General features: G+C 45.7%; 1 protein-coding gene across 2 annotated transcripts; it reads left to right on the top strand.

Moving 5' to 3' along the window:
• Positions 1-51: 51 nt before the first annotated feature.
• CCDC51 (coiled-coil domain containing 51) lies at positions 52-16,226 on the top strand. 2 transcript variants are annotated; one of them, XM_053378525.1, is made up of 4 exons: positions 52-271; positions 1,858-2,209; positions 4,803-4,967; positions 15,401-16,226. In XM_053378525.1, exons 2-4 carry the CDS (start codon positions 1,940-1,942, stop codon positions 16,169-16,171), a joined length of 1,206 nt encoding a protein of 401 aa, XP_053234500.1. In that variant the 5' UTR covers positions 52-271; positions 1,858-1,939; the 3' UTR covers positions 16,172-16,226. The 2 variants fall into 2 exon arrangements, with proteins under 2 accessions (XP_053234500.1, XP_053234501.1); XM_053378526.1 differs by lacking the exon at positions 52-271 and adding an exon at positions 406-530.
• Positions 16,227-27,797: the final 11,571 nt, after the last annotated feature.

Genomic DNA, 27,797 nt, shown 5'->3' with positions numbered 1-27,797 from the left:
AGGGGGTAGAGTGGCACCGCTCGGCGTCCTTTAGCGAATCACTGCCTATGACGACTTCCGTTTACCCGTCTTTTGGGATGCGTGTCACTCTATATTTTCCTATCTCTACAGACGCGGATCTTCTACGTCTATTTCCAGCGACCCCCATACATTACACCCGCCCGGACTTTGTCATGGTGTTTTAGCTTCTATTTGCCCGGCATTTGCAAGTCCTATGCTAGACCGTGAGCTGGAGTTGGAAGAAGAGAGAAAGAAAAAGAGAGAGTGAGAGGTGCGGGGGGTTGGAGAGCGGGAGGAAAACCCTGCGCTGCTGCTGTTGCCATACAGCAAAAGTGGGCGAGAATGGAGGGAGGGGGAGAGAAGGGGAACAGCGCCCCCAAGGAAAAGGCGGGGCAGGAGCAGAGCCCTGAACTGCTGGGGGTGCTGAGTGGGCTGGGAATCCGACCAGCACCCAAAGGTCCCCTCGCTACTCAAAAGTGGGAACAGGGACGGCCACTTTTAAAAATGCTTTCATTAAATTTCAGTTACAGGTAGGTAGCCATGTTGGTCTGCCGTAGTTGAAACAAAATAAAATAAATAAAATAAAATAAATCCTTCCAGTAGCACCTTAGAGACCAACTTAGTTAGTTATTGGTATGAGCTTTTGTGTGCTCATGAGTGTATCTGAAGAAGTGTGCATGCACACGAAAGCTCATACCAATAACTAACTAAGTTGGTCTCTAAGGTGCTACTGGAAGGAATTTTTTAATTTGTTTTGTTTTGTTTTGATTAAATTTCAGGTTTCCAAAGTGGCTTACAGCAGTTGTTGTTGTTGACAATGGAGTGCACCTCCAGGGTGAAGTCAAACTGCTGACTTAGCAGCACCAAAGTGACTTCCCCGAGGTACAAGCCTGGGCAGTGTGTCTGGAGGTCCTGAGCTGCCCAGATGACAAGACCACTTGGCCCTACTGATGTGGTCCAAAGGAAAGCAGGGCAATATGTTGGGCAACAGCTTGGCTGCAGGAGTTGCCGGTAGGGCAGGGCCATGTCAGGTTTTCAGCGTCGCAATCTGGTGATACATTGCAACGTTGAAAGGGAGGAACAAGCTGCCTCGTCCCTGGACCACGAGGTGTCAGAGACAAGGCAGCTTGTTCCTGCCACAGACTCCGTTCGCAGGGCTCCTTCACAGGCGGGCGTGGGATCACCTCTTTCTCCAAAAGTGCGAGCAGCTCCTTTAAACCACTGCGCTGAGGGCCACACAGTTGCCTGTACCTTACCGGAGCAGTTTAATGAACCCCCCACAACCAAACTGTACATATACATAAGATCTAAAATAAAGGTACAAAAAATTAATATCACTACCAGCAGCAAACCCCTCTCCCAACAAAACACTCTAAACTATACCCCGTCCAATTTATTCAGCATTATTAACCAGGAATTGACGTTTAAATCTTTAGGGCAGGGATGGGGAACCTAGTATCCTCCAGCTGTTGCTGGATTACAATCTGGTCATTCCTGATCATTGGCAAGGATGGCTAGGACTGATAGGTGTTGGGAGTCCAGTAAACATCTGGAAAAGATGAGGTTCCCCATCCCTTGTTTAGGTGATCATTTGGACAATTGCAAAAGAAAAAATTATGATGCAAGACTGTTTTTGCTTTGGTACCTTCAAAGCATGCTGTGGATCCATGTAATTCTCTGTGTTCAAGGAAAACATTTGCTGATCCTGGAAGTGAAAGTGGCAATTAAATATTGCAAAGTCAGTTTAAATACTCACCCAAATGAGCATCTGCATCGAAGGGACATTGTTTTAAGAGGTCTGTTTATGGCTCTGAGTGATTGTTTTTCTCCTTCTTCTTTGCACCTGTATCCTTGCAGATATTTCCTACCATGACTGGAATCTATGGTCAGTTTTGATGACGTGTCATATGGTGTCTGTTGCTACCCGTGAGCCAACGACATGCAACATCACAATTTGATAACTCTGAGGAATCACAAAATGCGGCTACATATAGTGAGGGGCTACTGCTCTCCAGCTCCCAAGAGGCCTGAAGCCAACACAGCTGTGGAAGTGGCTACAAATGTTCTTTATCGCTTATCAGAAGCTGGGAAAGTTTTGGGAAGAAACGCCATTCAGAGAATCTCTGCAACCTCCCAGAGCTGGTGGGACAAGTACGAAGAATTTGTCGGACTTAATGAAGTCCGAGAGGCCCAGGGAAACGTGACGGAGGTAATGACAACATCGTTGGTACATATTGGATAAAATGTATCTGAAGGTCTGCTTGCTGCTGTACAGGCTTGCCTGCTTATTTAGATTTAGCAAGTTCTCTGAAATACATCTGGCTGGGACTAAGGAGAGGCCCCTCTCAGTACCTGTGCACCCTGCTTTTGCGTTCTTTTTCTAGAATAGTCATCTCGCTACCTGCTTAATGGCCTTTTGCCTTCCTTTTTAAGGCTTCTGGTTAAATTTTTAATTCTTCTGGAAGCTATTTCAGTTGTTTTATTGCAGGCATAGGCAAACTCGGCCCTCCAGATGTTTTGGGACTACAACTCCCATCATTCCTGACCACTGGTCCTGTTAGCTAGGGATGATGGGAGTTGTAGTCCCAAAACATCTGGAGGGCCGAGTTTGCCTATGCCTGTTTTATTGGGTGCATTTTGATTCCAGTGTTAACCCTGTGCTCTTGTCCCCCCCCCCCTAGCTTTTTATAAACTGCATTTTCACTCCTCTTCTGTTGTTTTGATTCAGGAATGGGGAACCTGTAGTCCTTGCAAATATTGTGAGACTACAGCTCCCACTGACTCCAGCCAGCATGACCAGTGCTCAAGAATGATGGGAGTTGTAGTCCAGCAATATCTGAGAGGTTTCCCCATCTCTGATTTCTTTGATTGTTGTTAGTTGACTTGACGTATTTAGTGAGTACCTCTTTTTATTGCTGTTTGAGCCTAACGCTCTTAATTTGTCTAGTGTTAATTGATCTGATGGATTGTTAGCAAACTTTCTGATGAAAGATGAGAAGATAATGTTTTTGTGTGGGGGTTTTTGGAAATAATTTTTTATTGGTTTTACAAATGTAGAATTAAAACAGGCCAAATATATGCAGATTACTCTGAATCTCACGACTTCGCCCCACCCCCCTCCCTGGGTCTTATTATCAACATTAAGAACTGCATATTATTCCATAATCTATATTTTGTATCAATCCATATTATCCATGGTATTTGTTACATTACAAGTAGGATTAAAATCCTGCTTATGTTTCCATCTGCTTGCAGGGGTCTCCTAAATAGATTATAAATTTTCCCAGTCTTTTAAAAAGTTTTTGTCCTCTTGGTTCCTGAGCTTTCCAATCAGCTTTGCCATTTTGGCATAGTCCATCAGCTTAGTTTGCCATTCCTTCCTGGTAGGGACTTTGTCTTATTTCCATCTGTGGGCTAATATAGCAGGGTGGATTTGATTTAAATCAAATTGAGTCTGTAAGTCTGTAAGACTTGATTTAAATTACTAGTCAGTAAGGCTTGATTTAAATAATTTTTTACAGAAAGGTTCAATCTTGCTGGCATCCTCTTAATATTTACAACCAGAGGAAGGTTTCATTTTTGGAATAATAAATTTTCAGAGTAGTTTTTTACAGTTACATCAAAAATGACTGATTTGGTTATACTATCAGAAATACATAGGCAGATAATTATGAAATCATTGTTTATATTTGGACAACTTTTCTGCTGTACTTTATTAGAAGGAGAAAAATAACCATTTCCTTCATAACAATTTAAACAATTTATTTAACTAAAACAATAACATTATAGCATATGTATCCATGTTTGTTAACCCATGTGGTTAAACAATTTTTTAAAAAAAACTTAGACTGGGTTTTAGCACACATGAAAAACTTTAAACAAATCCTTATTTCCTGAAGAATAGCCTTTGGACTATAATGTCACAGACAGAAAACTATCTTTACAAAGATTTTTCCTCCAAAAGCATTTTATTTTAAAAATCTGATTTAAATTTTAAAAATTCCATTTTTTAGTTTTTCAAAAAAAATAAATTGATTTTTATCCACGCTGGCTAATAGCACCCGAGCGGCTGTTTTCCCATACATAACAAGTCTTTTCCTAATAATGTTTTAAATAAATAAATTTTATAGCAGTGCAGTACATACAAAAAGGGCATCAGGACAAGAAGATAAACCCGGAGGCGGGGAGCTGTACAAAACATAAAATATAAAATCATTTTTAAAAAGGCTACTATAAGGGTACCAACAACTAATCCTAGTTGGACAGCAAAAAAAAAAAAAAAAAAAAAAGAAATGAAAAAGTCCAAAAGGCACAAGGAAGAGGAAAAGGGCCAAATAAATTGAGTAATCAGATTTGGCTGGAATGAGGCAGTCCATTGTATGAGTATAAAGTTAAAAAAACACAAAAACTGCCACCATGTGGCCAGAAAAAAATTGTGTTTCATCAGAGACCTTGGAGACTTTAAATCAGTGGTTCTCAACCTGTGGGTCCCCACATGTTGTTGGACTACAACTCCCATCATCCCTGCGCTCTGGCCTTGCTAGCTAGGGGTGATGGGAGTTGTAGTCCAACAACATCTGGGGACCCACAGGTTGAGAAAGGCTGCTTTAAATAAACACATTTTAATTAAATAAGAAAGCATGTCCTTTTTTTACCTTATCGACTCCCCTCCTTTCTGTCTTTCACTCTGGCGCAGAGTGGATAACGATGGTTTAATGCAAGCGCTCCAGCTTCAGTGAGTTAGGCTACCCAACTTGTAAATGGCAAGCTCATCTTTCCCTTGCCCACCCATCCTATTCTAGGCCGAAAAAAGGTTCATGGTCGCCCGTGGGATTGTACGAGAATCCCGGGAAACCTGGGAGGCCCAGCAGCTCAAACTGAAGGAAATCCGGGACCGTTTAGACCGAGTCTCGCGTGACGACATTCAGTATCTGGAACTGGCAACTCTGGAGCACAAATTACTGCAGGTAAGAGTGTATCATAGTCCGGGAGAGGAGTGAAAGGGTTGGGATTCTCCTTGTTCATTTCATTTATTTATCGAAGGTACTTTTTGCCCTTCCTTTTGGAACCGCCTCAACGCAACTTGAAAATGTAAAAGCACTAAACATTGCTAAAACAGCAGGTGCAACGATGCTGATGGTGGTTGAACTACTTTTTTGTTTTTTTTCAATAAGGGGCCAAAACCGTTTTCTGGTGGTACTGTTTTTTGAAAGGCCTGCCAAGAGTTTGGGTGATCAGCAAATCACCACAGGCATATTAAAACTCTGCATGCAGAATGGCAGGAATCTAACAATAGGATTTTAGAAATAGGTTCCGGTGGCGTTATTTTCTTTTTATCTGTTCATTTGCAATGAAGCGTGTTTCAGCTGAACACTGGGCATTCCGCTTTTCTGCAGATAGATTTGTTAGTTGTACATCTCCACATTCAGAAGAAGAAGAGAAGAGTTTGGATTTGATATCCCGCTTTATCACTACCCTAAGGAGTCTCCAAGCGGCTAACATTCTCCTTTCCCTTCCTCCCCGACAACAAACACTCTGTGAGGTGAGTGGGGCTGAGAGACTTCAGAGAAGTGTGACTAGCCCAAGGTCACCCAGCAGCTGCATGTGGAGGAGCGGAGACGCGAACCCGGTTCACCAGATTACGAGACTACTGCTCTTTAACCACTACACCACACCGGATTCCTTATCACCACATTCAAAAGGATTGGCACCGTCGGTCATGTGGTGCCCACCCCCCAAAAAAATCTTAACTACTCTGGGCAATCTCCCCCCATTTTCTTAATTTTGAGTACCCCAAAATAGGGGTTGTCTTATACACAGGGCGTGTTATACATGGAAAAATACAGTCCTTTATTTCTGCATTCCAAAATCTTATTCATCTCAATTGCACTCCAGTCAAAATAACAATCCCTTATATAACAACTGTGGTATTAATGGCATCCATTTGTATTAACACATTCAGTGATTTATAAACCTATAGGCCTATCGCTATTCCTTACTTGTAATCTGAGGTGGTACATTTAACAAGGCAAGTGAGTCCCCCAGCAAGAGATGGTGCCGTGGACCCCCTGGGTGTGTTCCCCGGACCCCTAATTGGGAACCACTGATCTAATCCGAACCCCTGCAATGCACGGATCCTGCCCACAGCTGTCCCTGGGTGCCCTTGAACCACCAACCTTCTGGTTAACAGCCAGATGCACTCACCAGGAGCGCCACTGGGGCATGGATGAGACAACAGTAAACTTCCCTTCAGTTTTGTAGTCCCAGGACCAGTGTTGAAGTAGGGAAGCAAGTTCCCTTCAGCTGCTCCTTGCTTGGCCAGCGGATGGCGCCACAGTGGTCTTCCCCTTGCTGTGTTGTTTTTTCATGGGAGGCCGAGGATGCAACACTCTGTGGCCCTTATTTCCTTGGCCAGTGGTTGGGGCCAAAGCATGCTTCTCTTTTAATTCAGCTCTGCAGCCCCAGGACAGTGAGCCCCTTTGGTTTGCAAGGGTACAGAATATTTTGGCAAGGGTTGGCATAATTGTTTATCACGTTGTTATATATGTAGCACCAGCTGTCTGCTTTACAAAGTAGAAGAGGACATTCTTACTGGAGGCGCAGTCCGGTTCTGGGCCAAAGAACAAAGAATGGCTTTGAAGCGTTAACTGTGCAGATCCTAGGCAGCCGATTTGGCCCATCGGAGGACAAAACCTGAGCGCTTCCGAGGAGGAGAAGCTGTGAATGTGAAGAGTGCGGAGGCTCTCTCAAGCTATTTAATGCAGAAACTAGACTGGGATAACTATGTAAACCATTTTGTAGGGATTCTGAAAGCCTATTGAGGCTTGCTGGTGTTTCATTTCCCATTCCCCTGACTACATTGTGCAAGAGCAGAAATTATGATATGATACGATAATCTTTATAGTCATTGTCCCATACAGAACAACAAAATTGAAAAAATCTATATCAGACATTCAAAAACCAACAAGCCTGCTATCCAGCCTGGTTAGCCCCCTTAGAACCTAATACCCCATAATTAAATACAATATACTCCCATAGAGACTACCTTACACTGCGTTTAAAACCAAAATCTCATTTGGATAGAAATTGGTGAAATGGCAATTCCGAAAACCCCAGCATTCAGTTTCCAGTATGTTTCTAATCTTGAAACCAAGGGTGGGGAACCTGAGGCCAAGCAGTGGACTCGTAATCTGGGGAACCGGGTTCGCGTCTCCGCTCCTCCGCATGCAGCTGCTGGGTGACCTTGGGCCAGTCACACTTCTCTGAAGTCTCTCAGCCCCACTCACCTCACAGAGTGTTTGTTGTGGGGGAGGAAGGGAAAGGAGAATGTTAGCCGCTTGGAGACTCCTTCGGGTAGTGACAAAGTGGGATATCAAGTCCAAACTCTTCTTCTTCAAGGGGCTAAAAGTGACCCTCCATATCTCTCCATCTGACCCATGGGGCTCTCCCCGGACCCTCCCCTTCACCAGCCCTCCTTGAGTGTTTTTTGCCCTGTTACTGCTTCTTTCTTGCCTGGATGGGCAGCAGATAGAGGAATGGGCAAATGTGTGAAGAAACGAGCCTCTTGTACAAAGGTAACATTATTTTGGTCTCTGACTCCACCCACCGTTCTTCTTTAAAACTTGCATTATGTCAAGCACTTTTCAGTCCTGGAGGAAGCTGGTTTTAGGGACTAGCTGCACGTTTTTTTCCTCAGGCAATGGGCCATTTCACACGTTTCTGTTAAGAGTTCTTGAGTGTATGCCATCACATGCAGCAGGCTGTTAATTTTTACCTTGCCGATTTGCCCTAGTACAGTGGTACCTCGGGTTACAGACACTTCAGGTTACAGACGCTTCAGGTTACAGACTCCGCAAACCCAGAAATATTACCTCAGGTTAAGAACTTTGCTTCAGGATGAGAACAAAATTGTGCGGCAGTGGCGGGACGCCCTATTAGCTAAAGTGGTACCTCAGGTTAAGGACAGTTTCAGGTTAAGAACAGACCTCCAGAATGAATTAAGTTCTTAACCCGAGGTTCCACTGTACTTCATGTCTTCTCACTTCCATTTGACTTAGTCACTTAGGCTGGGCTGGTGAGATTAGGCTTCAGGGGGCGAGTATCTTTCTAGCATATTGCACAGCGACTCCTGAAGGAAACGATTAAGCTTCTTCCTTTAGTACAGGCACGGGGAAACTTCTTGCAGTCCTCCAGGCAGACTCTAGCTCCCTTTAGACCCAGCCAGCCTGGCCATTGGTCAAGGATGATGGGACTTGCGGTCCAGCAACACCGGCAGGGTCCCTCATCCCAGCTCCAGCAAACCTGTTGTCATCTAATGATCTGCCTGTTTCCTTGGCTGGTTTCCTGCTTCGGATGTATTTAAAATGATTTGTTATTGGCTTGTCTTAAAATGCTAAAAATGTGGGTTCCCCCTCTCCCCTGATTCCTGTGCCCTGCCAGCTTGCCAGCCTTCGACAACAAAACTCTTCTTCTTTTGGAAGAAACGTTTTCAGTGGGCCTGACATTCCTTCCCTTCCCAGAGTCTGTTTGTTTTAGCTGTGCTGATGTGCAGGCAGAGGGGTAGTTTGAACAAGATCTTTTCATCCCTTCGTGCCCTGCAGCAAGGCGAAAAGAATGCAATACTGTTAAAAAATTCCCTTTCTTCTTTTTGTGCTCGCATAATTCCAGAATGAGCCTCTCTTTACATCATAGTTGACGGCTGGCCAGGACTTGCTACACAGGTTCGGTTACATAACCCTTTTCACTATAAATATACACATGCCATAATAATGATTAGGAAATTTAATCTCTCCCTTCTGAAAGGGGATAAGCGGCGTGTCTCTTTCTGAAATAAAGCTCTGCTGGATCAGACTAAGGGCTCCGTTGAGACCAGAATCCTGTTTCTTGCCATGTCCAGCTGGGTACTTCTGGGACAAGTAAGACATGAAGGCACCAGAATTCTCCCAGTTTTACCTCTGTCTGCCCAGCGATTGGTGTGTGAAGAGCTGTGTTGCTGATAGATGTGGCAGTTCCGCTTGGCCATCCTGGTGAACCCTAACCACCACAAATTGGTCATCGTTCTGAGGCTGCGATCCTCAGTAGGTGTTGAGTCCCTTTGCAGACTGGTCACAGTAAACCCATTGAAATTAACGGACCTAACTTAGCCATCATGCAATGACAAACCTAGACAGCATCTTAAAAAGCAGAGACATCACCTTGCCAACAAAGGTCCGTATAGTAAAAGCTATGGTTTTCCCAGTAGTGATGTATGGAACTGAAAGCTGGACCATAAAGAAGGCTGATCGCTGAAGAATTGATGCTTTTGAATTATGGTGTTGGAGGAGACTCTTGAGAGTCCCATGGACTGCAAGAAGATCAAACCTCTCCATTCTGAAGGAAATCAGCCCTGAGTGCTCACTGGAAGGACAGATCGTGAAGCTGAGGCTCCAATACTTTGGCCACCTCATGAGAAGAGAAGACTCACTGGAAAAGACCCTGATGTTGGGAAAGATGGAGGGCATAAGGAGAAGGGGATGACAGAGGACGAGATGGTTGGACAGTGTTCTTGAAGCTACCAGCATGAGTTTGACCAAACTGTGGGAGGCAGTGGAAGACAGGAGTGCCTGGCGTGCTCTGGTCCATGGGGTCACGAAGAGTCGGACACGACTAAACAACAACAACTTAGTCATGTTAATGAATTCCATTGTGGGTCTCCTCTGAATGCCGCCCAGTGTGACTTAACTTCTAGGGAGGAATGGGCTGCCAAGTCAGAACTCTTGGTCCATCTAAGCTCAGCACTGTGTCCACTGACTAGCAGTGGCCCTGCAGGATTTCGGGCAAATGTCTCTTCCAGCCCTGTCTGGGAATACTCAAGTGTGACCCTGTGGCCTGAGCCAGCAAGCCACCAGGCTATACGGGTTTCGGTAAATGGTTCCCTCGTGTCCTGATGTTGCCAGGGAAAACTACAGAGGAAACTTCAAGAGGGCATGGAACAGTGGTCTGCCCAGGACTGCAGCCTGCTTTGCTTCTGTGTCATTTATGTTTGTGGTGGAGCCGTTCCAACCTCTCCTTCGCTTCCATCTGTGCGTTGAGGTTGTTCTTTAAAAAGCCCAGGGCTGTGCTGTTCTCCCTGGGGGAAAGAGTAGTCATGAGAAAAGAGGGAAAAGAGAAAAGAGCTGGGATCCCGATAGTCTAGTTGACATTTCTCTCTAGTCAAGCAGATGCGAGTTCCTCCCCAGCTGCGCAGATCTATTTTTTGCAGGCATTAGTCCTAAATGCAGGGTCTGAAAGTACCAACATGAAGCTGGTTTGTGAAACGGTCATTGCTATAACGGGCTAAACTCGGGGTGAAGGATGCATCCATTGTTTGGTAATAATTTATATTTTTAATTTTTATTTTTTATGTATTTTTGTATGTTTTCTTTTTTTATCTTTTTCTTTTTATATGTCTTTTTTGTATTCTGTAAACCTATGTTTTTGTAAAATCTCAATAAATATTTTATTTAAAAAAATAATAATTTATAGCAGAAAAACAAGGTTCCTGGGACCTGTCTCTTGGTCACTCTTATGTGTGACCAAGGCATGGGACTACAGGGTGGGGGCTGTGCAGGTAGGGGCAGATTTCATTGTTAGTGGCTCCCTTTGAACTCTATGGGGCAATGGAAAGAAGCTGCCATTGGGACCTAGTAAGAGGGAGCCCTATCCCCACTCTTCCACGTACTATTACAAGGATTCCCTCAAATCTAGGCAGGTCTTTCCTCTGCCCCGCCATTACCTCCTCCTTTCATAATAACCACATCACACACAGCAGTTTTAGGGTCTTTTTCTCAGCTCCATGCCCTTCCTCCTTCCCTGCCTGAGCTTGCCCTCCGTGTCTTCATCAGGTTGGGGACAGTCTGCATGTTCTCTCGTTTTTCCCATAATCGTTGAGATTATTGTCAGGTAGGGGAGACCCGGTTTGAGAACTAAAGACCAAGCTCTCCGAAATCAACAGCACAAGCCACAGTCTATTTAAAGACTTGGACAACTTTGTAATTTTCAAGGCTGCCTTGTACGCTAGTATGGCAAGTCGGAACAGTCGTTCGGCAGGCCGGAAGAAGTGTGGCTGCAATGAGGAGGAAGGCATTCAGGGATGACATTGTGCCTTCCCATCACAGCCAGGGGTGTGTGTGTTTGTTTGTGTGTGTGTGTGTGTGTGTGTGTGTGTGAGAGAGAGAGAGAGAGCGCGCGCATGCGATAGAAAGAGACAGAGCGAGGAAAAAATACCTTTGCCACGTCACTGCCATTGTCTCCTGACCACCCACCCACCACCACATGCTTCTCTACAGCAAAAATATCCACACCCCTGGTCTAAAAAAGGGGGAAGGGAATATAATTTATCTGGGGATTACTTTCCTGTTTTTAATCCCACATTCTTTTTTATTTTATTTTTATTTACAGTAGTACCTCTAGTTAAGAACTTAATTCGTTCTGGAAGGTCCGTTCTTAACCTGAAACTGTTCTTAACCTGAAGCACCACTTTAACTAATGGGGCCTCCCACTGCCGCCACGCTGCCGTGGCACAATTTCTGTTCTCATCCTGAAGCAAAGTTCTTAACCCGAGGTACTATTTCTGGGTTAGCGGAGTCTGTAACCTGAAGCGTACGTAACGTGAAGTGTATGTAACCCGAGGTACCACTCACTGTATTAAAGATTTTCCTCATTTACAAAAGCACATGCATCGTCTCTTTCTCCTTCTTCAGGTTGTGTTTTCTACAGATCAGTTACATTTGCCGTGAGACATGGGTGTTATATGCAGTATAGGGTTGGAAAGAAAAGAGGGGGGACGGGAGAGAAGGGGTGGGGTGGTAAAGCTTATGTTCTTTTACTTAGTGTATGCGTGGGGTCTTTGTGTCTGCGTCACTTGGGTAGGTTCTCATTCTGTTCGCTTGTTGTGTTTCCTTTGTGGTGAGAGAGGCTGGGGCGGCCAAGGGTGATTGTCTTTGGTTGGCCACAGTGGGATTGGCCACAGCCGGCTTCGGCTGGGGAGGGCGGGATATAAATAAAATTTATTATTGTTATTATTGTTGTTATTATTATTATTATTATTATTATTATTATTATTATGCGTGGGGTTGTTGGGTTAAGTTAGCCATATTGAATCGTATGCTGTTGGTGGGTGTCAGGAGCTCGGCCTACACATGAGTAGGACCCTGGTAGAGACACATGCCCGACTGGCATATTCTCTCCCTCCTGGTTGCTTGGGAGTTTCAAAAGCTTTCTTCTGCCCGAACATCACAGCGACTGATGCCAACCGACACCGGCACACATAGGGATCCGCAGAGTTTGCACAGTTGGGTAACAGATCTCAGCAACTCAGCGTTTTGGGAAACCCTGCCAGATGGGCGGGGTATAAATAATAATAAATTATTATTTTGGCTAATCTGCTTTATTTACATATAAACATACACGCAGCCCTGCAACATGGCTCCCTCTCTCTCTCTCTCTCTCTCTCTCTAGCATCAGACAGCAAAGAGGAAAAACAAAGGACAACAGTCCCACTTCACGGAACACAGTAACACAAACATCCTGTCTCCGTCACTTCCCACTCTGTAGAGTCAAAACATATACCGTCATGTGATAGACAAAAATCCCATGACTGCAATCATGGAGGAGGAATTCTAACATCGGGTTCATGTTGTTGTCTTGTTGGGCTGTATATGTGGTAAAGGGGAGCCATACTGGAGGTAAAGCTGTCTTCTTCTATTTCTCCCCATGTCAGTTTCAATCTTTTGGTTAGCTTTTCTAGTAAGGCAGTTTCCCATACCGCTTGAAACCCGTATTGCTTGTTTATTCCTGACAGGTCCCTCCAGTGTCTGGCTATGATATTTCTTGCCGCTGAGAGTAGGTGGGTTATGAGCTCTTTATAGCGTGAATGGGCATTGTTATCTTGGAAGATGTTCAGTAGGCCAATTCTGGGGTGACTTCTAGTCCCCATTTAGTTATTTTGCTTATTTCTTGTACGACTGTTGTCCAGAAGAGTTGGGTTTTAGGGCATTCTCACCACACGTGGAGGTATGTGCCTGTGGAGGTGCACCTTTTCCAGCATTTTGTTGAGGTTTCCGGGCGCATCAGCGCCAGTTTCCGTGGTGTTAGGTACCATCTGCAAGTGAGTTTCAGGGTGAGTTCTGAGAGCCAGTGTGGTGTAGTGGTTAAGAGTGGTAGACTTGTAATCTGGGGAACCGGGTTCGTGTCTCCGCTCCTCCACATGCAGCTGCTGGGTGACCTTGGGCCAGTCACGCTTCTTTGAAGTCCCTCAGCCTCACTCACCTCACAGAGTGTTTGTTGTGAGGGAGGAAGGGAAAGGAGATTGTTAGCTGCTTTGAGACTCCTTTGGGTAGGGATAAAGCGGGATATCAAATCCAAACTCCTCTTCTTCTTTTCTTTCCGCTGATATGGATTTAAAGGAAGGTTTAGACCACATTCTAGTCCATTGGGGGGGTTAATTTCATAGCCTGTGTCGTCCTCCCATTGTTTATTGATTGTGTCAGGTGGGTTTGTGGGGCTTTGGAGCAGTATTTTGTATATTGTGAATCCCACATTCTTTTGATAACAGAATACTGTTTAGTTTTTCCGTTCGCTTATTTCTTCATTTTGGAGCTTCACTGAAATAAAGGGAAGATGACTCTCCACTTCACCCTGTTTTCGCTAACATCGCGCAGTCTAGCTTAGCCTTATCTTGAGAACATTCCCTTCGAGAATGAAACGGGTGATGCTGAGCCATATTAATGCTTGTGCAAACAGAGCTTGTGGACTTGAGGATAAAGAGGCAGGGTACAAATGGTGCATTTTATATTGCTCCTGCCTGGGATGGCAAAGATGTCATATTCCCTTGTAATCCCCCAGTATTCACTAGAGGAGGATCTTGCTAGCCCCTTTTCTGCCAGAGATAAAAAAAGACCTAAGCCAGCTATTTCCTGTACATGCACATGCGGTTGACCTCCTGTAGCCACAGCTTTGACAGCAGTCTTGATTGGGAGAAATTGACAGGCGAAGCAGTTCCTGGCATGAAACCAAGAACACTGTGGCATTCTTGCACACATCAAGCTCTTGTTAAAGGCACAGAAGCAGGGATTGGTGAAAAGCTGGCAACCCCAGTATCATCCTGGGGCAGATTATGCCACATACGGTCTTCCTTTATTTATATATTTTGACAAAGTAATAACCATAAATGAATAAGAATAAAAACGTGCACCCCACCACCAAGACCATTCCACTGTAACTATCCAACTTCCAAAATTTCAACACCTCTTGCGATGGTTTGGCCCCTTTCCGTTTTAACAGTACAACTTCTGCAAACACCTTCCATATCTCCTCAAAATCATTTATCCTGCATATTCCCCGTCTTACCTTAATGGCACGTGTTAATTTATCATTAACAGCTGTACCCCACACCTCTTTATACCTTTCTTGCATTTTATATTTTGCTTGCCCCTTCCACTTCCTAGCTATAATAATTCATCAATAAATTTGTGAGTGAGTATTTCATAGCCTGCGAATCTTCCACCCCATCATAAATTGATAATAATGCTAGCTCTGGACTTTCGGCCAGCTTTAACCCAGTGATGTATGTTATCTCCTTAAACACCCTTTGCAAAAATAAAAATTAAAAAAAAATTGCACATATTTACACCCCCACCACATGTGAACATAATTCCCTGTTTCCTGGCATCCCCTCCAACATAACACCAAATATTCCTTGGTTTAATCTGACTGGTGTTAAATACTATCTCCAAATTAATTTATAATAATTTTCTTTTACTCTTATAGACAGCATTTTCTACGTACGTTTCTCCCATATTTTCCCCCAGCCTTGACTATCTATTTGCCCTGTTGTCTCCTTTTCCCACACTTCTTTAAATTGATCTAGACAAAGATTAAATGCAAGGTATTGTTTGTGTTTAGAATAGATTTATGAAAGATTTAGAGAACTTATTGATTAGAATATTTGTGTGAGATTGTATGGGGGGGAAACAGAATAACAGATACAGTCTTGCTTAAAATGTATATAGGAAGTGCAGTGTAAGCGATGGAAGTCAATCAATGAAATTTTGTTATTGAGATATTTGTAGAATAAATTTGGAAGAAAATCTTCCAACTTTCCTTCTTTTTCTTCCTTTTTTCTCATTTGTTCTTTTTATATATGTGTATGCTTATCTGAAATATATATGTATGTATTTGCAATATTTTGCTTATATTTTGTAATAATTATGTTAAATAAATTAAATTTTAAAAAGTAAATAAATAAATTGATCTTCTTGATCCACCGTTTCTAGTAATATTTCATAAATTTCACTGGTTCCCCCCGCATACCGGTCTTCCGAGGTGGTTCCGGCATCTAACATGCTGTTCTTTTAACAAGGCCTGTGTGTTTTCCTTGCAGGAAGAGAAGAGGTACCGGAGCACCTATCAAACTGCGGAGGAGTCTGAGCGGGAAGCCTTCTCCCTCTTCTCTGCTGCCGTGAGGGAAAGCCACGAGAAAGAGCGGACGAGAGCGGAGAAAACCAAGAACTGGTCTATCATTGGCTCAGTGCTGGGGGCCATTATTGGGGTCCTGGGTTCTACCTACGTCAACCGAGTTAGGCTGCAGGAGCTGAAAGCCTTAGTTTTTGAGGCACAAAAGGGACCTATCAATCTTCAGGAAGCGATCAGGGAGCAGGCCTTCGCCTACAACTCCCAGCAGAGGGATCTGAGTGACCTCATTGCCAACCTGAAGGACATCCTACAAGCGGTGGCCATGACCTCGCAGGAGGCGACGGGGGATTCCTCAGCCAAAAGCACTCGTCTAAAAACAGACCCTCTCTTAGTTTCCGTCAGGGAGCAGCTGAGCTACTCCAAACAGATGAGCTCCTTCCTCGAGAGTTTGCAGCGGCAGCTTAGCAGCCTGGAAAAAAGTTTAGGGCAAATGGCCGCCGAGGTCCAGAACGTGAAAAGGGGACCCCAGCCCGCACCTGGGAGGAAAGCACTGCTTGGTCCTTCGACGGAGGGGAGCAGCCAGACCTTTGAGGCGGAAGACGTAGTTCTGGAGCTGTGCAACACGGAAAGGAGACTGGAAGCGCAAATGAAGAGGAACTCGATCTACAGCACGGCCTTCACATGTACTGTCTTTGCTATCACATTCCCCATGCTCTACGTCCTGCTCAAGGGGAATTAGCCCACAGCCCAGCGAAGAATAATTGGTTGGAGTAATAAAGAGTCATTCCCCTTCAGTCTTGGCGGTTTCTTTTTGATAATGTGTGGTTGTGTTTGAAGGCAATTTCCCGAAATTGTACCTCAGACTAGAGCTGCGTGCAAATGCATTGTGGTAAAACATACAATCTGTACCTCTTTCTCGTGTTCTTTTCCGGACTGCTTATGAAGTTTGCAAGTTCCTTTTTGTGGGGAGACAGATGCAGGGTAAAACAGCTTCCATATTATGTTATCCTAACGGGATAAGCCTTTTTAACGGCTGCTAGCAAAACCTTACTTGACGTACTTTTAAAGAACAAATTAGCAAGGATGCGGGTTTTGCAATTTCCCAGAATCTGCCTTGCAGTATCTTCTGAAATCCTAACGTGGGTATCTTCTAAAATGAAATGTGCCAGCTGGTTAGTCGGATGTTTTGGGTTTTGCTAGGTGTATGATGCCTCTTTTCTTTCTAATCTTCTCTGGAGGCATCTTCTGTTACCTGCCTACACATGCTTCCTAGCTGTGCCAGCTGTGCCATAAAATACTTTTGCATACCAACCCAATCTCCAAGCGCTGCAAGATTCCAGTTGCAAGCATTTACCCAGGGTTCATGTTTCCTCTTGGAAGTGAGGGACAGCAGAAACTGTGGTGTCTTTATGATATATGGTTTATTTACACACATATAGATGGCCTGGGCCTATGATGGAGAGGTTCACAGCATTAATACCGCAAAAGGGTCTTGATTATCCCATAGCCGCAGCCCTGGATTCAAACAAAAATCAAACATTGTGCTCAAACACTGCCCTGACTCATTCTCTACCCAGCTTGCTGCTGTACTTCTAGGCCACATCGCTGCAATTCTCAACTCAAGCTTTGTCCTTCTTTCTCTGAGTTGACGGAGGTATTACAACCTTGGGGGCTCCTGCACCTTTCAAAAAAGAAGTTTCTTCCTCCCGTCCCTTCACAGCAGGCACACAAGCAGGATTCTCCAGGTACACCTTTTCCTGACATGGGAATGCAAGAGATGAAGAAAACCGCACCTGTGGGATTTCTTATCACACGTCTTTTGAAACCGGAGAGACATTTGCAATCTTGCACAAAGCCCCCTTTCCACTGTTCTCTTAATGGCCCATTCTTTTCTTCTTTGGCAATCACTCGTAGCCGAGTAAGATTGTCTTCCATGAACACGGTCTTAACAGTGAGTCCGTAAGTGACTGTGGAGGCCAGTTCTGGATCCACACGTCCTTCCACAGTGGGGACATAGGTTTCCAGGCGGGAGTTGATCACGGTGAGGGTTTGCCAAGCGTGCCTTCCTCTTAGCACGTTTCTCCCTTTCGTCTTGCGTTCGAGCGTCTTCAAAGTCCATGACACGTTTGGTAAAGGCTGTCCTCCAACTGGAGCGCTCGCAGGCCAGTATTTCCCAGTTGTCAGTGTTTATACTACATTTTTTAAGATTTGCCTTGAGGGAGTCTTTGAACCTCTTTTGTTGACCACCGGCATTACGCTTACCATTTTTAAGTTTGGAAAAGAGTACAGTGGTACCTCTGGTTACGAACTTAATTCGTTCCGGAGGTCCGTTCTTAACCTGAAACTGTTCTTAACCTGAGGTACCACTTTAGCTAATGGGGCCTCCTGCTGCCGCCATGCAATTTCTGTTCTCATCATGAGGTAAAGTTCTTAACCCGAGGTACTACTTCCGGGTTAGTGGAGTCTGCAACCCGAAGTGTTTGTAATCCGAGGTGTTTGTAACCCGAGGTGCCACTGTGCAGTGGTACATTGGTTCTCAAACGGCTTAGTTGTCAAACAAATCGGCTCCCGAACGCCGCAAAACTGGAAGTGAGTGTTCAGGTTTGCGAACATTTTTCGGAAGCCGAATGTCTAACACTGCTTCCGATTGAGTGCAGGAAGCTCCTGCAGCCAATCAGAAGCTGCGCCTTGGTTTTTGAATAATTTTGGGAGTTGAACAGACTCCCGGATCAGATTAAGTTCAAGAACCAAGGTACCACTGTACTTGCTTTGGAAGACGAAATGGCCCATTACCCAGGTGATCACCTCAACACAGGAATCTAGCCTGGCTTCTATTTTAACACTTGTTGGATCCTGGGGTTAGAAGGATCCAGCATACAGCTAACCTCCCCCCACCCAAACTCATAACAATGCTATTCTGAAGAGTCATCCTGCTGCTGCCTGGGATAAAGATTTTCAGAGTACACTCGTGCTAGGCTGTAGTCCTGCCCTAGACACTGCTGTGGGGTTGGGCAACGTTCAGCCCTACAGCTATGAGCCCTTAAACCCCAGGGACTTTCATTAGGCAGCTCAGCCATTTTCTCCCGCGATGAGCACAGGGCGGCCTAACACCCTGCTTCCCTTCCACCACCGCAAACAGCAGCAGAAGCTTGGGATTTCCCCCCCTTACAGCAGAGACAAAGGGAGACGGGTTGCTCAGACCATTATCAGCTCTCGCAGCTAACCGATTTTTCTTGTGGGTCAACAGACCTTCGCAGTGGGTGTGCTAAGCTCCTCCTGTGTCTTTTCCAGGAAACATGGTTGAGTCATCGAGGTGCAGAGAGGGCAGGATGGAGAGAATGGAAGGGCCGTTTGCCTGGGTCAGAATGAGCAACTGAGATTCAGAATGGAGGCAAGGGGAGCTTGCGCTGTTGGTACCCCGAGATGTGCTAGGATTGAAAGCCCCTTCACCCATGTCCTGTCTCAGACACAAGTCACCTGACCTCCCCTAGCTTTTGTCGAACTCAGCTGCTTACAGTTCATGGTTGACCAAGGCTTGGCTCCCTGTGTATATGTATTTTTTGTTGTTTAGTCGTTTAGTCGTGTCTGACTCTTCGTGACCCCATGGACCAGAGCACGCCAGGCACTCCTGTCTTCCACTGCCTCCCGCAGTTTGGTCAAACTCATGCTGGTAGCTTCGAGAACACTGTCCAACCATCTCGTCCTCTGTCGTCCCCTTCTCCTTGTGCCCTCCATCTTTCCCCACATCAGGGTCTTTTCCAGGGAGTCTTCTCTTCTCATGAGGTGGCCGAAGTATTGGAGCCTCAGCTTCACGATCTGTCCTTCCAGTGTGCACTCAGGGCTGATTGCCTTCAGAATGGAGAGGTTTGATCTTCTTGCAGTCCATGGGACTCTCAAAAGTCTCCTCCAGCACCATAATTCAAAAGCATCAATTCTTCAGCGATCAGCCTTCTTTATGGTCCAGCTCTCACTTCCAGTGTATATGTATGGCTGTGTGCTAAAAGGTTAAACATCTGCACCTGACCTCTGCTAACTTTTGCCTATTTCCTCTCAATAATGATGATGATGATGATTATTATTTATTTATTTATTTATTTATTTATTTATTTATACCCCGCCCATCTGGCTGAGTTTCCCCAGCCACTCTGGGCAGCTCCCAATTGTGTGTTAAAAAAATACAGCATTAAATATTAAAAACTTCCCTAAACAGGGCTGCCTTCAGATGTCTTTTAAAAATAGGATAGCTGCTTATTTCCTTCACATCTGAAGGGAGGGCGTTCCACAGGGCCGGCACCACTACCGAGAAGGCCCTCTGCCTGGTTCCCTGTAACCTCACTTCTCGCAATGAGGGAACCACCAGAAGGCCCTCGGCGCTGGATCTCAGTAGTCAATAATTGTGCCTGTATTGTTCATTCCTCGGTCTTATATGCCATCCTTCTTCAAGCCCTTGATCCCTTCAGCTGCCATTATGCTGTTCAGCTCTCTTACCCTTCATGACGGGTTGCATGGATGGGTTTATTCCCCCACCCCTTTTATTTTCAAAACCATTTTGTAGGCTAGGCTAGGCGGAGGGGCCTGGGACCAGCTCTAGCACAGTGAGGCCAGTCCATACACATTTGCAGGGGGAGCGTGTGCTGCCAAACCTCCATCCCTGCCTCGGACTCCCCCCCCCCAAATTTATTTTTCACTTCACATGGCACAACCTTTCCTGTGGTGCAGGGGGAGTTGTGCTTGTCTGCACCTGCCATACCCCTTGCAGGACTCAAACGCCTTGGTACTCAAACAACTTGGAACCCAAACACTGCAAACCTGGAAGTAAGTGTTCCAGTTTGCAAACTTTTTTCAGAAGCCGAACGTGCTCCGTTTTGAGTGCCACGCTTCCATTTTGAGTGTTACGCTGAGGTCTGTCTGATTTTGCTATTTCTTTTGTGTTTTTGTTTTTGCAGCTTTTTCGTTTTCTTCTTGTGACTGTGCGGAACCCAGTTCAGCTACTGACTGATTGACTGTGTGACTGCAGTACATTGTTTATTGATTTCATTTTATGGATCAGTGGTCTCATTAGATAGTAAAATTCATGTTAAATTGCTGTTTTGGGGGTTGTTTTTAAAAGCTTGGAACGGATTAATCTGTTTTGCATTACTTTCTATGGGAAAAAGCGTGCCTTGGTTTTGGAAAGCTTTGGTTTTGGAACGGACTTCCAGAACAGATTAAGTTTGAGAACCAAGTGCTTTATAACAACTACTGTTTTCATTTCTGCAACTCTGCAAAATAAATCTATTGTAGTTTAATTGCTTTTTAACTATTATAGCTTACACATTTTTAGCTTTATCCATTTTACCTGTACAGTGGTACCTCAGGTTACATACGCTTCAGGTTACAGACTCTGCTAACCCAGAAATAGTGCTTCAGGTTAAGAACTTTGCTTCAGGATGAGAACAGAAATTGTGCTCCGGCGGCGCGGTGGCAGTGGGAGGTCCCATTAGCTAAAATGGTGCTTCAGGTTAAGAACAGTTTCAGGTTAAGAACAGACCTCCGGAACGAATTAAGTACTTAACCTGAGGTACCACTGTACTGCTTTAAATGTGTAAGCCACCTTGAGTAACGATCTGGGGAAGAGGTGGGATAATAATAAGAATAGTTAATAGTAATAATTAGGTGTTCTGAGAGGCAATTCCAAGGGGGAAAGGGCGGCCTCTTTGCCTCATGGTGGAGCCAGACCTTCACGGGAGTCTCTATAATGCTCCACAGCAGCAGAAAAAGCTTCGGCTATGTTCTGTCCTGAAAGGCCATCCTCCCTCTTCTCCTATCATCCACAGTAAGCAGGATTTTATTCATTCATTCATTAATACATTCATTCTGCCTCTGCAATAGACAAGAAGGCAAGGTGACTGGACAGACCAAGGGGAGGAATGGGGCAAGAGCCACAACAGAAGGTACAACAGTCAAGGATGCCCTGCGGCACTTTAAAAGGCTTTAACGCATTTATTGCGGCCTAAGCTTTCATGAGGGACACAGGTGGCGCTGTGGGTTAAACCACAGAGCCTCGGACTTGCCAATCAGAAGGTCGGCAGTTCAAATCTCTGCGACAGGGTGAGCTCCCGTTGCTTGGTCTCAGCTCCTGCCAACCTAGCAGTTCGAAAGCACGTCAAAGTGCAAGTAGATCAATAGGTACCACTCTGGCGGGAAGGTAAACGGCGTTTCCGTGCGCTGCTCTAGTTCGCCAGAAGCGGCTTAGTCATGCTGGCCACATGACCTGGAAGCTGTACGCAGGCCCCCTCGGCCAGTAAAGCGAGATGAGCGCCGCAACCCCAGATTCGGCCACGACTGGACCCAATGGTCAGGGGTCCCTTTACCTTTAAGCTTCCATGAATTCAAGTTCAGATGCATGAAGTGAAATCTTAGTTGGCAGGCATATAAAGGAGAAAATTGCAAGGTGGGAGTTGAATGAGATGCAGAACATTACAGTTGGTGATCGCTGAGGGGAGAGCAGGAGCTCAGTGGCAGAACATTTGCCTTCCGCACAGAAGGTCAATCCCCAGTGTCCCCAGGTAGGACTGAGAAATACTCTCTGCCATGGAGCTGCTGCCAGTTAGTGTGGGCGATACCAATCTAGATGGAGCAATGTGCCTGACTCAGCTTCCTGTGTTCCTAATCTGAGCTTAAATGTACCGTACTTTTTTGCTCTATAAGACTCACTTTATCCCTCCTAAAAAGTAAGGGGAAATGCATATGCGTCTTATGGAGCGAATGCAGGCTGCGCAGCTATCCCAGAAGCCAGAACAGCAAGAGGGATTGCTGCTTTCACTGCACAGCGATCCCTCTTGCTGTTCTGGCTTCTGAGATTCAGAATATTTATTTTCTTGTTTTCCTCCTCCAAAAACTAGGTGCGTCTTGTGGTCTGGTGCGTCTTATAGAGTGAAAAATACAGTACTTATTTATTGTATTAGATTTCTGTCCATCTACCCTTCCTCCCAAAGGAGCGCGGAGCTGCAAAGAATAATCCCATTTAAAACACACACACACACACACACACACACACACACACACACAAAATGTTAAAAGCATTTTAAAACAGCCAAGTATTCTTACAGGTAATCAGTTAATGGTTGCCAGGATCAGTGAGTTGCATCCACCGTGGTGCCAAGTTAAACACGCTTAGTGGGATACTTGAAATTTTCTGCGCCAGTTGCAGACCGTTGCTTCACAAGACAGTGCATTAAGCAGGTTGCTGGTAACTTTCAAAGAATTGTGGAATGGGAAGGGACACCAAAGGTCATCTATTCTTACCCCCTGCAATGCAGGAACCACACCTAAAGAATCCCCAACAGTTGATATCCAACTTCTGTTTAAAAACCTCCACTGAAGGTTATTTTAAATGCATTGATTGTGCAAGGAGTTTCTGCTAGCGCAGCTGTTGCATCAGATTCCTCTCGGTTGCCCAGCATTAAATCTCAACCACCCATTAACTCAAGAGCCCTTGTGCTAGCAGACAGAGAACGCTGGATGCAACCCAGGATATTTCGTGTTTTAAAATTCCTCCCGAATGATTTGAGGAAATCATAGGCCTCACACCAAGTCAGGCCACTGGTTTATCTAGCCTATTATTGTCTACACCAGCGGTTTTCAACCTGTGGGTCCCCAGCATAGCTGTCAACCGTCCCTTAATTGTGGGAAACTCCCTTATCCCAGCGCCGTGTCCCGCTGCTGTCACTTATTGATGATGTTCCTTAAATTTCCCAGGTTTCATGCTCGCCTGGCTTGGGAGGGAAGCAGCGGCTCGGGGTCCTCTGCCGCGAGAGAGAGCGCCCCCTTTTCCCCCTCAGGGGTGCGTTGTGAGGTGGCGGCGGGGAGTCTTGCGAGACTTCCGCTGCGCTGCCAGGGGAAGCCGCAGTGGCGGCGGCTGAGGGAGGAGGAAGAGGAGGGGATGGGGAGGGACGCAGAAGGGTGGCATCGCAACCGCCTCATGCCGGGCTCGCGGGCGGTTTGGGCGAGAGTCTCTCTCCCTTCCTTCCTCTCTCGGGCGGGGAAGGGCCGATGGAACTCCTTGCGCCAGGACGACGGCAGCCGTCTTTATTTTTATCAATCATTTGTCCATCCATAGTTCAAATTTTTACTACAAGTTTTCTGTCAATCCTACCAATGTATGTAACTCTTTACAATAGCTTTTCAACTAAATTATAAACTTTCCCCATTCTTTATTAAAGAGGTCCTCTTCCTGGTTTCTAATTCTTCCTGTAAGCTTTGCCATCTCGACGTCGTTCATCAGTTTTGTCTGCCCCTCTTCTTTGGTCGGAGTTGTAGACCTTAGGATCATCTAGCCCAACCCCTTGCAAAACACAGTCAGTCGCATCAAAAGCAGCATGGCTCCAACAGTGGCGGATTTCTGTATAAGCTAAACAAAATCCCTTATTTTGGCTGCTGATGCCTTATTTTTGAGGCTGCTGGTCCCTTATTTTCAAATCTGTAAGTTGACAGCTATGGTCCCCATATGTTCTTGAACTACAACTCTCATCATCCCTGAGCTCTGGCCTTGCTAGCTAGGGGTGATGGGAGTTGTAGTTCAACATCTGGGGACCCACAGGTTGAGAAAGGCTGGTCTACACACTGACCAGCAGAAGACTTCCTCCCGCCCCCAGCCCTACTGGGAGGATGCCAAGGATTGAACCTGCGACCTTCTGCATGCAAAGCGGATGCTTTGCCTCTGAGCTATAGCTCTTCTATATACTCCGTACCAGGAAGGGTGTTCCATAAACGGGGAAGCTACCGAGAAGACCATGTCACTGGCCAGCGCTTCAAGCTTGATCATAGACGAAGGGATAGCTCAGTCGGTAGAGCATGAGACTCTTAGGGCTGTGGGTTCAAGATCCACGCTGGGCAAAAGATTCCTGCATTGCAGGGGGCGAACTAGATGATCCTTGGGATCCCTCCCGACTCTACGATGCTATGAAATAAATGAGGGAGAGGGATCCTGCTGGAGTGGTCACAGGCAAAAAATGAAAAATCATATTAACACTCAGGGAACAATATTGGTATAAAAACTTATTTGTGGACCAATTTTTGGAGCTATGCCTTGAACTGAATGTTCAGGGTGCTTCTTGTCTCACCTGACCCAGTAGCTTGGGGTAGCTCTGGGTGGCTGAGGTGGTTGTAGTATCGCCTATTGTGGAGCTGGGAGCCATTCAGGAGAAACAGTTACTGATAGCACTGGCATCCCGGCATCGGTAAACTAATGTGCAGCGTAAAATATTGATTACATTGTTTACCCTTAATAAATCTTTATTACGTGTAGTGCAATAACAATATTTTTAATCTCAGTTTAATTTAAAATTGTTGGCACTGAACTGCTTGGCACAGGACTATGTGAGGACAGATTCATGCCACCCTGAGCGTTCATATACAGTGGTACCTCGGGTTAAGTACTTAATTCGTTCTGGAGGTCTGTTCTTAACCTGAAACTGTTCTTAACCTGAAGCACCACTTTAGCTAATGGGGCCTCCTGCTGCTGCCACGCCGCCGGAGCACGATTTCTGTTCTCATTCTGAAGCAAAGTTCTTAGCCTGAAGCACTATTTCTGGGTTAGTGGAGTCTGTAACCTGAAGCGTATGTAACCTGAGGTACCACTGTATATCAAACTGACTTTTGCTTCTGTGCTCACGTTTAATTTCTTTTCTTTTCTTTTCTTTTCAGGGCTGATACTGTTTTTTTTTCTGTCTCCTGCAGCTTGAACCACAATCTGACAGGCGATGCTTTCCACCAGTCTTGCATTGACATGCCAGGAGAAGCTGCTCCTCGTGAATGTGCAGCCTGCCATTTACCTTCATCTCTTTCTTTCTTTTTTTAAATCCCTTGACCAGCTTGCTGTTCCCTTTAAATTATTCTATTTTTTTGGTCACCCACAAACCTTTCAAACTATCTCTCCAAAGGTTGTTTTCGGGAAACCCCTCGGTCATAACCACGGAGAAACTCGGATGACAAAGGACCTATTTAGAAACCCAAGGCCGCTGTTACAAAGCAGGCAGGCCCACAAAAGTTTTTTAAGGGTTTGGCTTTACTAGCGCTCTGTATGCCAATTTCCTGAACGCTTCCTAGAAGGAAATTTTGACATCCCCCTCAAGGGCTCTAATTATTAATTTAATGGTGGCTTTCTTTCGACGCTTGCGACACTTTGGTCTCGGAGGAAGCTGGGAACAATCCCCTGTAAAACTCGGCCGGAATTGTGGGGGTTTATTTATCAGCTCTTTTTGGGGGGTTACTGAGCTGTTTCTTTTAGGCTAGCAAAGGTCATAATTGCCTTGTGACTGAGACCGGCGTTGGCCAAGCCGAAAGAATGCCCTGCTTGTTAGCGCTCGGCTCTGCAATCGGGTCGCACTCTGGCCTCATTCTGGCTTTCCAGCAGAAACCAAAGGCCCGAGAAGAATCCCCCATCGAGCTGTGGGAGAGGGCTGTGGACTCGCCTCTTATTCAGCACAGCAGCGGCTTTGCGGGGAAAAAAGAAACTATAGAAACAATGAAAGCCCTCTCTAGTTCCCAGGTGCCTGTAATGAGGGAACTGACTAATTTCCATGTTTAATTTGGGAGAGGGCAAGCTGGGGGAGGTTTTTGTGGCTGCTGGAAGTCTGCCTGGAAGATATTCAGCCGTCCTTCTCTTTACCCCCTGATAGAAACCAATCTTCCCGGGGCTCGCCAAGAGTTCCTGCTACCAGACCACATTCATCTTGCGAACCAGCAGGGGGAAGAACTCTCCAGCACAAAAAAACAAGTTCTGAAATGAGGGTACTAATTCCCCTTCCCCCAGCCTCAATATGAGTGGTTCTGCAATTCTAATACAGTGGTACCTTGGGTTACATATGCTTCAGGTTACATACGCTTCAGGTTACAGACTCCGCTAACCCAGAAATATTACCTCGGGTTAAGAACTTTGCTTCAGGATGAGAACAGAAATCGTACTCTGATGGCGCGGGGGCAGCGGGAGGCCCCATTAGCTAAAGTGGTGCTTCAAGTTAAGAACAGTTTCAGGTTAAGAACGGACCTCCGGAATGAATTAAGTACTTAACCCGAAGTACCACTGTATCTATCTTGAGAGCAAGCAGGTGCTCAACAGGCAAAGCTTTTTCCAAGATTGGGGGCGGGGGAATCATTTAGCATGGGTGCTAGGTTGTGGGGCGGGGGGCGCAGAACCTCAGATTTGTATTGATTTTTCCTGATTTTTTGGGGGGGGTAGTTCCCCCCCGGCTACACCTATGTCACCTAGGGTTTTAAAATACAGTGGTACCTCGGGTTACAGTTGCTTCAGGTTACAGATGCTTCAGGTTACAGACTCTGCTAACCCAGAAATAGTATCTTGGGTTAAGAACTTTGCTTCAGAATGAGAACAGAAATTGTGTGGCGGCGGGGTGGCAGCAGCGGGAGGCCCCATTAGCTAAAGTGGTACTTCAGGTTAAGAACAATTTCAGGTTAAGAAGGCAGGCACCTCCAGAACGAATTAAGCTCTTAACCCGAGGTACCACTGTATATAATCTGTAACCCAGCTGCTATAGACATAGGAGTCCAGGGGCACATCTGCACCATCCTTTTAAAGCAGTTTTAAACAGTCAAGGCTTCCCCCAAAGCCTTCCCCCAAAGGCTGTGGTTTGTTACGGGTGCTGAGAGTTGTTAGGAGACACCGCACCCTCCAATTCACAATATCCAGAGTTGAGCCATCTTTGTAGCTCAGTGAGTGGCAATAGGTGCATAGCTGTCAACCGTCCCTTATTTGGCGGGAAAGTCCCTTATCCCAGCGCTGTATCCTGCTGCTGTGCCTTATTGATGATGTCCCTTAAATTTCCCAGGTTTCAAAGGAAGCAGCTACTCCCCCTCCCTCCCTGCCAGCCAGGGAGGAGGGAGGCTCCAACTGTGTTGCTTGGATGCGTCACTCACCCGATAAGGAATCTAGGAACGACTGGGGGTGGAGCTTGCATGCCTTGTGCCGATCAAATCGGCTGCATTGTCTGGAGACTCGCCTTTGCTCAGCGCTTCCCAGCGGAGAGGTGACGGTGGTTTTCCTTGCCGCATCCCCTTTGCCGGGTTGCTGCGCTGTGGGAACCACCGCTTGAGGCTTCGTTTGGCTGCTGGCTGGGCTTTCTGCCTTTGGCTCGGAGGGCCTCAGAAGTCGAACATACCTGTGCTCTGAAATTCCCTTATTTTGGCTGCTGATCCCTTATTTCTGAGGCTGCGGGTCCTTTATTTTCAAATCTGTAAGTTGACAGCTATGGATTGGTGTCTCCTGACAACTCTTTACCAACCTTTACCAACTACATTTCCCAGGTGCCTTTGAGGGAAACCATGATTGTCGAAAGTGGTGTGTCACGGTCCTTTAAAAGTATGGT

The sequence above is a fragment of the Podarcis raffonei genome, chromosome 2, assembly GCF_027172205.1.
Source record: "Podarcis raffonei isolate rPodRaf1 chromosome 2, rPodRaf1.pri, whole genome shotgun sequence".
Classification (NCBI taxonomy): domain Eukaryota; kingdom Metazoa; phylum Chordata; class Lepidosauria; order Squamata; family Lacertidae; genus Podarcis; species Podarcis raffonei.
The sequence above is the reverse complement of the archived record's forward strand: the minus strand, read 5'-3'. Positions and strand labels throughout refer to the sequence as shown.

Bases quoted from the DNA above. Each gene is read 5' to 3' on its own strand.
- CCDC51 (XM_053378525.1), top strand. From the start codon at position 1,940: ATGCAACATCACAATTTGATAACTCTGAGGAATCACAAAATGCGGCTA. The intron at 2,210-4,802 runs GTAATGACAACA...ATCCTATTCTAG, and splicing joins CCCAGGGAAACGTGACGGAG to GCCGAAAAAAGGTTCATGGT. The intron at 4,968-15,400 runs GTAAGAGTGTAT...TTTTCCTTGCAG, and splicing joins TGGAGCACAAATTACTGCAG to GAAGAGAAGAGGTACCGGAG.